This window comes from Solanum verrucosum, unplaced genomic scaffold (assembly GCF_900185275.1).
Source record: "Solanum verrucosum unplaced genomic scaffold, falcon-dt-bn FXZP01000102.1, whole genome shotgun sequence".
In the NCBI taxonomy this organism is placed as follows: domain Eukaryota; kingdom Viridiplantae; phylum Streptophyta; class Magnoliopsida; order Solanales; family Solanaceae; genus Solanum; species Solanum verrucosum.
Window position 1 is genome coordinate 904378 of NW_026019930.1, and position 13444 is coordinate 917821.

The 13444-nt window shown below is 35.7% G+C and overlaps 2 protein-coding genes across 2 annotated transcripts; both read right to left on the reverse strand.

Annotated features, from left to right (window-relative positions):
• Positions 1–212: 212 nt before the first annotated feature.
• Positions 213–3952, reverse strand: LOC125828093 (glutamate receptor 2.8-like). Its single transcript, XM_049507402.1, has 5 exons — positions 3605–3952; positions 2176–3515; positions 1590–1902; positions 1086–1495; positions 213–990 (listed from the first exon to the last, which is right to left on the reverse strand). Exons 1-5 carry the CDS (start codon positions 3888–3890, stop codon positions 433–435), a joined length of 2907 nt encoding a protein of 968 aa, XP_049363359.1. The 5' UTR covers positions 3891–3952; the 3' UTR covers positions 213–432.
• Positions 3953–6838: 2886 nt separating this feature from the next.
• LOC125828103 (glutamate receptor 2.8-like) lies at positions 6839–10551 on the reverse strand. Its single transcript, XM_049507413.1, is given in 6 exon segments — positions 6839–7543; positions 7653–8059; positions 8152–8464; positions 8603–9081; positions 9084–9938; positions 10135–10551. Coding segments are annotated over 6 exon segments (2886 nt in total). The 5' UTR covers positions 10421–10551; the 3' UTR covers positions 6839–6997.
• Between the last annotated feature and the right edge of the window lie 2893 nt (positions 10552–13444).

Consider the following 13444-nt stretch of genomic DNA (forward strand, 5'->3'; position numbering starts at 1 on the left):
GTAATCTGAAGTTTTGCTCTTTTGATGATAATGGAGTTGGGTTAAATCCTGTGAGACAAACCTTGGTTTTTTCCTTCCTTGAGTAAGGGGCTTTCCACGTAAAACTCTTGTATTTGTTTTACTTTGAGTTATTTATTTTCCGCACAATTTTTATGTCAAGGGACCTGGTCCATTGACTGTTAGTGGACGCATACATAGAATTCTATGAGTATGTAATAATAAGATTGAAAAAGAAACCACTAAGAAAAAGTAAGGGTTAAATCCATCAAATGGAATCCTGGAGCCACCTCTTGATGCTAATATTCTGGCCAAGATCAGTAACAAAGATATAATGTAATCTGGTTTAACTAACCCTAAAGCTAGCTCATCTCTGTGCAATCTCATATAGGGCCCTATTCAGGTGTGTCACAATTATGGTAGTAGCTATATGTGTCATATTTCTTCAATTGTGTCTGTAATGGTTTCATGAACTGGAGTTCCAGGTTCTGTTGTAGAGAACCCTTCAGCAGCAGGGGATGCTCCTAGTCCGTCGGAAATTCTGATTTCTGGGATTTGCAAAGGAAGGTCAGGCAATATCTCAGGAGAAGCTTCACTTGCTGCGAGCAGTTTAGGTGCATTGCTTCCATTGCTTTCAGATGGCTTTTCTGACATAGAATTAGAGTTGTCTTTCTCTTCATCAAAGACTTTTGCAATTGCTGTAAGCTTTTGCCATATTGAATCATCAGTGGCTAAGATTTCTCTATTCTGATTAAGGAAGTTGAGGAAGAATAGGAGAAGAGCGGAGCCTGCTGATACACCAGCTATGAGGAAAAGTCCCTTAAAACTATCTAACGTGAGGCTATCAGATGTTATAGCCGTTTCATCTTTCTGTGGACAACCTGTTTCATTCCCAAACCATTTCTGTATTACGTTATTCATAAACTCTCCTTCCATCACCTTCAAGACTGCTCTCGAGACGTCAGGTACCAAAGGAGATCCTTTTGGAAATGCCTGCAATAAAAGATTAGATGATTGAGTAAGCAACAAATCATTCTAAATATATATGTTAGCAGTGTCTGAAACATCAGTGGAGTGTACAATCTTACAAACCCAAAGCCGGCAGCCTTGTATGTCCGGCCGACCATAATATACTTCCTGCAGTACTTGTTGAGGAAGAGTCTGAGATAAGGTAGTTCATCAACAATTGCACCTACACCTCCATTTTTGCTTCCTCTTGAGAGGGCATCATCATAATCTTCCAATGTGATATAACTTCTGAACTTGGAGCTGTCAAATTTCATGCGCTTTATGAAGACGTCTTTGACAAAGGAACCTTCTTGGTACCCGACATATTCTCCATTCTTGATGAGATCATTGAGGTCTGTTATAGTAGGTTGAAGCTGTTGCACTGTTAACATAGATGTTAAGCTGGCTGTATAACTTGATGTCAGCACCAGAACCACAAAAACCCACACTATCAGCACAAATCTTGTTAAGTTACTTGTTACCCTCTCTCCTGCAACAACCAGCCATATATATGATTTGTTGAGACACAAGGAAAAATCCTATATCTTTCGTATATAATAATATGCTTTGAGTTAGTGTCTTACTATGAGCAAAAACGAGAGTTGAGAAGGAAAACCAAAATATCATCCCAACTTGCTTGCATTTGGGTCCTTGGAACTCTTTGTTTACACGATGTTCTAGTACCCAAACCACAAAACCAATGAAAACGAAGAATGCTCCGGTTGTTATCCAAAGCTCGCTCTTTAGAGGTTTCAAGAAAATCCAAGCATCCCTCCTATCATCATCCCTTACCGGCACAACTACAGAAATACCTGACTCTATAAAAGGTAATGTGAAATCCACATACTCTGACCGGCTCGCTAAAATGGTCACATCACCTACAACTGCATCATAGTCCTGGTTCAAGCAAACATTGATTATTCCAGTATAAATAGTTGATTGTAATAGCAGAAAATAGATATGGAAGTCCCAAAAAGGACCATGTTAGTAAGATATAGAGCCAAAGAGGTTTATTGGAACAGAGATTATATATTACCTGAGAAGTGATCTTGTATTCCAGTATAAATAGTTGATTGTAATAGCAGAAAATAGATATCGAAGTCCCAAAAAGGACCATGTTAGTAAGATATAGAGCCAAAGAGGTTTATTGGAACAGAGATTATATATTACCTGAGAAGTGATCTTGTGAACAAGATCATCATAGTCTGGAAGAGTGAGGGGATCTTGTATTGGAAATGGAATAAATTCGTAAGGGAGAGCATATGGCAAAGATAGGATGACTTCTTTGAAGACATCTGCACAGAAACCAGTTGCTGTTACTGCTTGTGTTTTTGAATCTCTTTCCACTTTAATGAGTTGCTCCAGCCCTCCTTTGAGAGGAACTCCAATCCTTAACTTCTTCCCACTTGTGGGCATTTCCCAGCCTCTTGGAACAATAGTTGAATCACCTGGCCAAAAAATGGCTCCTAGTTGCTTATTATTACACTTAGCTGCTGTTTTACCATTCTTCAGTTTACACGAAATGTCATCCTTCTCCGTCCAAAATCCAATGCTTTTCTCTCCTTTCCCAATTATATTCACAATCTGATATGGGAATGGCTGCAGTTCTCCATCGATGATACGGTAATCACCACTTAATCCTTGTTTTAGCACTGTGTTTCGCATAGAGTCAATGAGCTGAGATCCCACTTCTGACGTTCCAAGTGCGTCTAAGTCTGTTAAGTTCTCTCTAGTGTCTGGTTTCTTTAATTTTGGGATAGCAGTAGTGCCCAATTTCCCTACTGCTTCTGCTAATAAGGTGATGCCATCGTATGCCCATAGCCCGAAAGCATTGAGTTCTATTTGGTCCATGTCTGGATACTCTTGACGGAATCTCTTTCTCCATCTCTTCGTGTAATTGTTAAGCTGATTTGATCTTGGAATGTAAGGTTTTATACCCAGAACACCTTGCATTGATGACTCAATGACTGAATGATCTACCAAGTCCAGAATACTCGTTAGCACATCTGTCATGATCCATGCATATCCACTGCTCATCATCCCTGCTTCTTTAGCCTTGAGAAAAAGGCGGGAGGCAAGATATGGTCGCAAGTGCACGACAAACACCCTGGTCTGCTTTGTATTCAAATTGTATAACTCCTTGAGAATTTGATCATCATTGGCTGACGGAGAGAGAACACTTCTATAGGAAACTAAACTGCTGATTTCCAGTAAGGCATCAGTCAAATGTGGAACTATCCCGAACCCATAGGGGCTATCCTCATAGATTACCACAACCTCCCTCCAATCAAAGTTTTTAACAAGTGCTGCAATGGCCTTAGTCTGGCTTGAAGAAGGAAGTGCTGCTCTGATGAAGTAGGGATTTTCCTTGACTGTAAGTAAAGGACTTGTTGCTGGAGAAATTATAGGGACTTTTACTCTGTTCCCTAAGTCGATCACAAAATCAGTTTGTGTAGACATTTGTGGCCCAAAGATAGCTTGCACTTGGACATCCTTTAGCAAGTATATGGCTGCACATACATAGTCAGACCATAAGAATTTACCCAAAGTAAGTTATGCATGCTAGTTTAACAGAAGTAAATCATGGAACTGAATTTACCAGCAGATGTTGCTTCAACATCATCTTTCTTGGAATCCTTGATATGAGGAACTATCCTTATGGCACCGCGACTAGCGTTGGCATGATAATCTTCAAGTGCTAGTAAGACAGATATGTGCATTACTTTTCCCACATCTGTTTCCAGATCAAGAATTATACCCACATCCACCTTTACAGCACTAGTGTTATTATCTTCACCTCTTATTGGAATTACATAGTGGTAAAAGCTAATGATGGAGATAAGTTGAATGAAAAGAATTAGAAAGTGGCATCTTGGATTATGCATTTGAAATAACTCTGGTAGCAAGTAGTCTGAGAGTTGGGCAACAAGCAGTTGTGCTTGTGCAAGATAACCACACATTCAGAATGATAAATTTTCCTATAATTAATAAGACCAAACTCCATAAATGCAGAAAGAAAAGTCAAAGAACAAATGGTTGAAAATCAAGTATTCGTTTGATTATTGAAAGTGAGGACTTTTCACATATGCTACAACCGCACAGCTAGTAAGCATACTACCCCTCAGTTTTGACTAAATAAAAAATTGACAAAATTGATTGGTACTCATTCCCCCAATACCCAATAACTTTTTGTGTGTACTATCTAGAGGATATATTGAAGGGAACTTACATTAATTCAACTAATTTAGGAGTTAATTACTTAAAAACATTATAGTTTGTAATATTACGTATTTTACCAGATTTTGGTATGTCTAGATACATTTACATATATCTGAGGTTACTTAGGATCAAAATTAGGTGTAATTTGCTCTAGAAGCATTGTATCTAAGTGACTTTGCATGTATCTGGGTTACATAACAAATCTCGCTCGCCTCTCTCCCATCTCTCACTCTCCTATGTATACATGTGAATCACACCAGATACATACACATAAATGTATCTTATGTGTATATAGTGTGATTCGCATGTATCTGGGATACATAACAAATCCCGCTTGCCTCTTTCCTCATCTCGTTCCCCTATCTCCCTATTTTTGTGTATCTGATGGCAAAAATACATGTAAGCCAAATGTATTTTCCTCAATATATGATATGAAACTCTTAATTAGTGATAGTATACGAAATATTTTAAAAGTATAGAATATAATAGTATATATGATAGTGAAGTATGTCTAATGATGTAGTTTTTCTGTATTGAAAGGACTTCCCAAATTTTGGCTGAGGCATAGAAAGTTGACAAATTTAGCTCAGTTACAAATTCCACAATTAAACCAATAAGTAGAAGAGACCATTGTTTTCCAACTTGGACAAGGCTAGATACGACTAGTAATCTTTAGTTTACGCGTTTTCAGTTACTAGTCTTTGGACACGTGTGTTGCACGTATATCCGATATTATATGGTTGCATATATATGCCTATAGTTATAAATATATGTATTAAAAAAAATTGATTGTGATATAAATTGGAAAACATGTATAAGATAAGAAATCAAAACAGATACCCTCAAATTTCAAACTATAAGCATAATAAGAATATGTATTTCTAATGAGTTTAATCAATCATACCTCGCAATAATCCCTGCAATTCATTGAGAAACTTTCAATCCATACATTAACATTCAACCGTGTATATATAAAGAAAACTTGAAATGCATAACAACAATTATATCTATAGTTTTTTAAACACTATAAAGTCAATTTTTCTTTTTGCATTATAATATGGATTGCACACAATTTCTATTAAAAAAAGGAAAGACAAAATTAGGAAAAATCGTATCAATAAATTGGAATGAAAAATGTAAAATTGTAATAAGAGGAAGAGTAGAAAAAATCACTAGAATATATTTACCTAACTATGAATAAGGAAGTATGTTGAGTAAAAGAAGAGTAATGCAAAAGTGTGAACTGATATATGGAGGAAATTGACAAATATAATAATCTGTATTGAATAATGAAAAATAACTCTTCAATTTCTGCAAAAATTTTATAACGAGCTCAAGATAATATAATTTTATTAATTTAATAAATGACATAAATAAATAACATACATTGTACGTATGTGTAGTTAATGTGATAGTGAAAAAGACTCTTTCTGAAATTACTTTTATCTCTTTAAAGTAATTTTGAACTTATAATATTAGTGCTATAGAAAATCATATAAAGTCATAAGCCACTGCAAGTTTTTATAGTAATTATCTTATTAAATGATATACCTATTATTTATTTTTAATTATTTATAATCATTCCGAAAATGTATAAAATTAATTTTGAAAAGCTTGTAAAATGAGAAATTATTATTTTAGCTATTATTAACATTTAATATGACTAACATTTTAAAAAAGCAGCTTCCTTTAAATATTAATTGTTTCTAAATTAACGTAGCCAAGAATTTAAAATGTTGTGACATTTTGTTTATCTAAACATGCAGAATTTTGTTTTTGAACCTAGAACATGTAATTAAGCCTTGGGTGAATTATAATTTTAATTTTACTAATTACTTAATTAAATAATTTGTAACATTTTAATATAATGAAGGGGTAAAATGGTAATTCAACTTTAAAGGTTGGAGCTTCCCACTTTTAGTAATATATGAATATGATAAATTGGTCAGTAGTAGTAACCTAGTTTAATTTGATAAGGAGTTAAAGAAAATAAACATGACTTTTCAATCTTGTGGTCTTAAATTAAAGTTATGTTAAATATACTAAAATGTTTTTTAATCTTATAACTTTAAACATGTCACGTGAAAAACTGAAATTAAAGTGTTGCCAAAAAAAGAAGGGTCATTTTTTTTAAACAGAAAAGTAGGTCATTCTTTTTAAAACGAAGGGGAAGTAATTGTTAATGCAAGAGGAAGCTGCTTGAGAAGTTACGTATATGATGTTGAAGTTGTCTAACATGCAATGCTGGTCCTATAATCTTTCATTATTTATTATCCATGACTATGGGTGGATAATAATAGTTATCTGCTATGATCATATATACCTAGGGGTGGACATATTACTTAGAAAACTTATGTTAGGTAATTATGATTTCTAAAAATACTATATGGTGTATGCTATTTGCAGATGATAGTCCTAATCGACCAGACTTGTAATAGAGTTAATGTTAAGCTAGAGAAGATAATAATGACTCCCTTCTCAAATATTTCATAGGTAGAAATTTGTCTTCCAGAATTTCATAATTGCATCTGATCCTTTCTGATAACTCAAAGGGCTTCTTAAATTGGTGCGGAAGTTTAATTTTGACATGGAACGCAAATATATGCGGAAAATTAGTAATTCAATAAATATTTAATTTTGAATGCATATTACAAAAGTGCAAGGAATTCAATTGTAAGATGTTGAAGGTTAAACCCATAAATTCTATATACTAGAGACGCCTCTTAATGCAAATATAATATGGTTTAACTATTTTAAACCTGGTTTATCTCTCTTAAGTTGTCCCTGTAATGTTTTCATGAACTGGAGTTCCAGATTCTGTTGTAGAGAACCCTTCAAGTGCAGGGGATGCTCCTAAGCCGTCGGAAATTCTGATTTCTGGGCTTTGCAAAGGAAGGTGGGGCAATATTTCAGTAGAAGCTTCACTTTCTGCAAACAGCATAGCTGTTAGGATTTCATTGCCTTCAGATGGCTCTTCTGACATAGAATTAGAGTTGTCTTTCTCTTTATCAAAGGCATTTGCTATTGCAGAAAGCTTTTGCCATACTGAATCATCAGTGGCTAAGATTTCTCTATTCTGATAAAGGAAGATGAGGAAGAATAGGAGAAGAGCGGAGCCTGCTGATACACCAGCTATGAGGAAAAGGCCCATAAAACTATCCAGTGTGAGGCTAGATGTTATAGCCATTCCATCTTGCTTTGGACAATCTGTTTCATTCCCAAACCATTTCTGTATTATGTTATTCATAAACTCTCCTTCCATCACCTGCAAGACTGCTCTTGAGACGTCAGGTACTAAAGGAGATCCTTTTGGAAATGCCTGCCAGAAGTTGGGGGAAAATAAAAGATTAAATTATTGAGTAGAACAAAAACCATTCTAAACAAATGTAAACACGTTCTGAAACATCACTGGAGTGCAACATTCTTACGAATCCAAAGCAAGCAGCCTTGTATGTTGGACCGACCATAATATACTTCCTGCAATACTTGTTGAGGAAGAGTCTGAGATAAGGTAGTTCATCAACAATTGCACCAACACCTCCATTTTTACTTCCTCTTGAGAGGGCATTACTATACTCTTCCAATGTGCTATAACTTCTGAACTTGGAACTGTCAAAGTTCATATGCTTCAAGACATCTTTGACAAAGGAACCTTCTTGGTACCCAACATATTCTCCATTCTTGATGAGATCATTGAGGTCAGTTATAGAAGGTTGGAGCTGTTGCACTGTCAACATAGATGTTAAGTTGGCAGTATAACTTGATGTCAGCACCAGAACCACGAAAACCCACACAATCAGCACAAATCTTGTAAAGTTACTAGTTACCCTCTCTCCTGAAACAACCAGCCATATATATGATTTGTTGAGAAACAACGATAAATCCTAAAGCTTTTTGTATATAATTTGCTTTGTGTTAGAGACTTACTATGAGCAAAAACGAGAGTTGAGAAGGAAAACCAGAATATCATCCCAACTTGCTTGTGTTTGGGTCCTCGAAACTCTTTGTTTACACGATGTTCAAGTACCCAAACCACAAAACCAATGAAGATGAAGAATCCTCCAGTTGTTATCCAAAGCTCGCTCTTTAGAGGTTTCAAGAAAATCCAAGCATTTTTTCTATCATCATTCCTTACCGACACAACAGCAGAAATACCGGACTCTGAAAAAGGTAATGTGAAATCCACATACTTGGCTCGGCTCGCTAAAATGGTCACATCACCTACAACTGCATCATATTCCTGGTTCAAGCAAACAACGATTATTTTTGTATTTATGGTTGATCTCAGTCAAAGAAGAAAGTAGATATGGAAGTCCCGGAAAGGAGCATGTAAGGTATTCAGCCAAAAAGGTTAATTCAAAAAAGAATTGGATATTACCTTTGAGGAGATCTTGTAAACAAGATCATCATAGTCTTGAGAAGTGGGGCTATCTATTGGAAATGGAATAAAATCGTAAGGGATGGCGTATGGCAAAGATTGGATGACTTCTTTGAAGACATCTGGAATGAAACCAGTTGCAGTTACTGTTTGTGTTTTGGCATCTATTTCCACTTTAATGAATTGCTCCAGCCCTCCTTTGACAGGAACTCCAACCCTCAACTTCTTCCCACTTGTGGGTATTTCCCAGCCTCTCGGAACAATAATAGATTCACCAGGCCAAATGATGGCCGCTAGTTGCTCATTCATACTCTTAGCTGTTTTACTATTCATCTTCAGTTTCTGCGAAATGCCATCCTTCTCTGTCCAGAATCCAACGCTTCTCTCTCCTTTCCCAATTATATTCACAATCTCATATGTGTATAGCTGCAATTCTCCATCAATGATACGGAATTCACCACTTAGTGCTGTTTTGGCGTTGTATTTCGCATAGAGTCAAGGAGCAGAGATCCAAATTCTGAGGTTCCAAGTGCATCTAAGTCCGTTAAATTCTCTCTAGTGTCTGCTTTCTTGAATTTTGGGATGATGGTAGTGCCCACTTTTGCTATTGCTTTTGTTAATGCGGTGATGCTATCATATGCCCATAGCCCGTAAACATTGAGTTCAACTGGGTCCATGTCTGGATACTCTTGACGGAATCTCTTTCTCCATCTCCTCGTGTAATTGTTAAGCTCATTTGATCTTGGAATATAAGGTTTTATACCAAGAACACCTTGCATTGATGACTCAATGACTGAATGATCTACCGAGTCCAGAAGACTTGTTAGCACATCTGTGATGATCCATGCATATCCACTGCTCATCATCCCGGCTTCTTTGGCCTTGAGAAAAAGGCGTGAGGCAAGATATGGTTGCAAGTGCACGATGAATACCCTGGTCTGCTTTGTGTTCAAATTGTATAACTCCTTGAGGATTTCATCATCATTGGCTGAAAGAGAAATAACACTTCTATAGGAGACTAAAGTGTTGATTTCCAGTAAAGCATCAGTCAGATGTGGAACTATCCCAGTTCCATAGGAGCTATCCTCGTAGATGATCACAACCTGCCTCCAATCATAGTTTCTAACAATGGCTGCAATGGCTTTAGTCTGGCTGGAAGAAGGAAGTGCTCCTCTAATGAAAAAGGGATTTTCCTTGACTGAGAGTGAAGGACTTGTTGCTGGAGAAATGATAGGGACTTTTGTTCTGTTCCCTATGTCAATCACAAAATCAGTTTGTGTAGACATTTGTGGCCCAAAGATAGCTTGCACTTGGACATCCTTTAGCAAGTATATGGCTGCATATACACAATCAGACTGTAAGAAGTCATCTGAAAATCCCTTTTAAAATAGGATAACCAATATCTTAGAGAAAAGAGAGTATCTTATGCAAATAGTGCATGAATGACCAACTACCAGAATATGTCTGACTCGTGAAGCAAAGAGAGTAAGACATGTTAGTTTAACACAACTAAATCATGGAGCTAAATTTACCAGCAGATGCTGCTTCAACATCATCTCTCTTGGAATCCCTGAAATGAGGAACTATCTTAATGGCACCGCGACTAGCGTTGGCATGGTAATCTGCCAGGGCTAGTAAGATAGATATGTTCATTACTTTTCCCACATTTGTTTCCAGATCAAGAATTATGCCCACATCCACCTCTATAGCACTAGTTTTATTATCTTCACCTCTTATTTGCCTTGCGTAGTGGCAAAAGCTAATGATGGAAACAAGTTGAATGAAAAGAATTAGAAAGCTGCATCTTGGATTTTGCATTTGAAAAACTCTGGCAGAAAGTAGTCTGAGAGTTGGGCAAGAAGCAGTAATCACCTTAAAGAGAAGTGTCTAAAGCTCTCTTAACTGTGTTGCTCTAGATATATGGTATCAGGGAGCTTCATAAACTTCTACCAGTAAATACCTTAGCTATGAATCAAAGATAAAGTTTTCAAAGAACAAATAGTTGAAAATATGCCGTTTGGTTATTGAGAGAGAAGACTTAGGAGCTACAACAAATTAGTAAAGCTTCCTCCTAAGTTTGACCAAATCAAAAACTGACTAAATGAACTCCGTGACAAAATTGATTTGGTTGACTCATTCCACCAATCGCTAATTAGTTTTTATTCTATTTAATGCTGACTATCTAGTAGGTGAAATTTCAGAAACAGCTGAGCTTAGACTTGGTCAGTAGTAATAGCTTGCACACCAAACAAGCAAACACACCAACATGCACTTCTCTGATTGGCCAATACTCCGAGATAGCATCATGTATGAGAATATGAGGATGCAATTAGATGTCAGAAGTAATTAACTTGGATGGTTGGATTTTGAGATGATTGTGTATGTAACTGTCAATGTCATTGCCTTACTGTAATTGTTAATGCAAGAGGAAGCTGCTTGGAAACTTACCTATGAAGTCGAATTGAACATATTACTGTTCGTCTTCCAAGCAGTAGTGATCCTATAATCTTTCATTATATTTGATCCATAACTATGTTCTTTATCTTTTTGATGAAGGATCCATAACTATAGTCTCTATCTGCTGTTGATAATCTTATCTGCTAAGCAGTGGCGGACCCAGGATTTTCACGAAGTGGGTTCAAGATATAAAAATATACCTAATATTATTTGTAATTTTTATGAGGCTAACAACATACATATTTGACTATACTAAACAATGTTAATACATTTGAAAAAAAATTACATTGACTTATGAATGAGACGGTGAATAACAAGATGGACGAAAAACTAGGCTTCAATATAAACTAAGAAAATAAAAGAATATTATGAATGATTTCTCTTCATTCAACATTTAACAAATAAAAACAAAATATTAAACAAAATAATTATAACCTTATTCACGGCGGCACCACCCTCTTCCTCTGAGCAGCGGAACCATGGTGAATTTTTCCCTTCTTCCGGGCACCGGCTTCGGAAGTTCCTGTACAAGGTCCAACAAATGCCCACCAGTGAACTTTACACTGCGTTCGCATCCCGAGGGATTGAAATTCTCCTGGATATTGATAACCCTAACATCGTCAGATGTCACTACATGCTCGACTATCCATTGTGATCGATATAACCCGCCGCCAAGCCAGATTCTTTCGGGGCTCTTGTACCTCCCTCCGGCCTCCACCACGGCCGCAACATTTTGCATAGAGTTATCAAACCTGTTAATCAACTCTAAGCGGGAAGTGAAAAATTGCGGATTTTTATGGAGCAAAAGATGGATTTGTCTGTCAGTAAAACGGATCAGTTACATCATGAGTCCCGAGAGAATCAACACAGATCTGAATAAAAATCAGCAGAAGGTATATGGATATATGGTGATTCAACCCGAATTTCATCAAAAAATTTATACAACAAGTCCAGATAATGAGTTTGTAGATTTGTCATCATCACTACTCACTATCTTCGAGGCTTGGAAGGTGCATGGAACAAAGACATAAAGCGGAAAATGTGTTAAAAGTGGGAGGAGAAGAATTCACGTGGAAGACTATTTAAAATAGGAAAGGATATAATTGCAAAATGACTATTCTTGAAATACGAGTACTAGGAGTTTTGACATTCAATTTCATATCGCGATATAAAATTACATGTCATGATGTTATATATATAAGTCATTTGTATAATAGAATATATAAAAATTACTTTCATAATAATAATATAAAGTTTAAATAGCAAAGTAGAAGGATATATCAGGTCATTTTTCCTTTGTATCAATGTTACTAACCATTTACTTTAGGTTGTCATTTGTCAACTTTCATAGATGGTATAAAAGATTTTACACTATCAAATTACCTCTACTCATATATCAAATTATATTTTATCTTCTTTTTTATCTCCAAATGGTTTACATCATATTCGTGCAAATTATGGTGTAATTTAGTTTTAACTTGGTACAATTTTTATTTTTTATTTTTTTTTGAATTTTGTGATTATAAACGAAGACAAATAAAATATATATATTAAAATTGTCATTTAATTTTAGGATCTTAAATATATTACTGTCAAAACTGCAGATTTAGAATCAAAAAGTTGCTAAAATGGAAAACAACACAAATAAATTGAAATAAAGAAACAAATACAACAGGTTAAATTCCAAAATAAACCCACACCCCACCTTATAGGGCAACCCGATACCCGTAACTCTCTCCCTCCCTCACATTTCCATTTTCAGCTATCACTCCTTCTTCCCTCCTCACCCCGCACCAAATTTATCGTGCATGCCAATTTATCAACGTTAACCTATTAACTTCATTTTTCTTCTGCATTTTTTATTATATATAAATTTCCAGTTCCTATTAACTATTCCGATCCGCCATTAATCTAATTCTTCAGTTAGCTTTACTGACCATATATTTATAGATCATCCATCGGTATCATTGATTATATACCAGAAGATTTGCAGATCGTCCATTTCTTTCTCCTATTAATTTGTCAAGAGGATTACTCTTTTTTTTTTCTAATAAAGCCTTGATTTTTTTTTTCGAGTTCAGAGACATAGACGAGTTTAGAATTTAAATTTGATGGATCAACCTTTTAAGTTATGACTATTGAATCCATCTGATCACATTATGAGTTCGAAATTTAATGTTACAGTACTATTTGATAAAATTCCGTATTACAATATTGGGTTCAATTGAACGTGAAGAAGGTGGGGGCAGGATGAGCTTGGTAATAAAGGTGGCCCTACTCTTCTTCATTTTGCATGGCTGCAGCTTCATCAATGCAGACACAGATTAAAGAAGATCTTCATTAATTACTTCAAGTCTAGTCTTTAAAAAAATAAAATATCTCGAC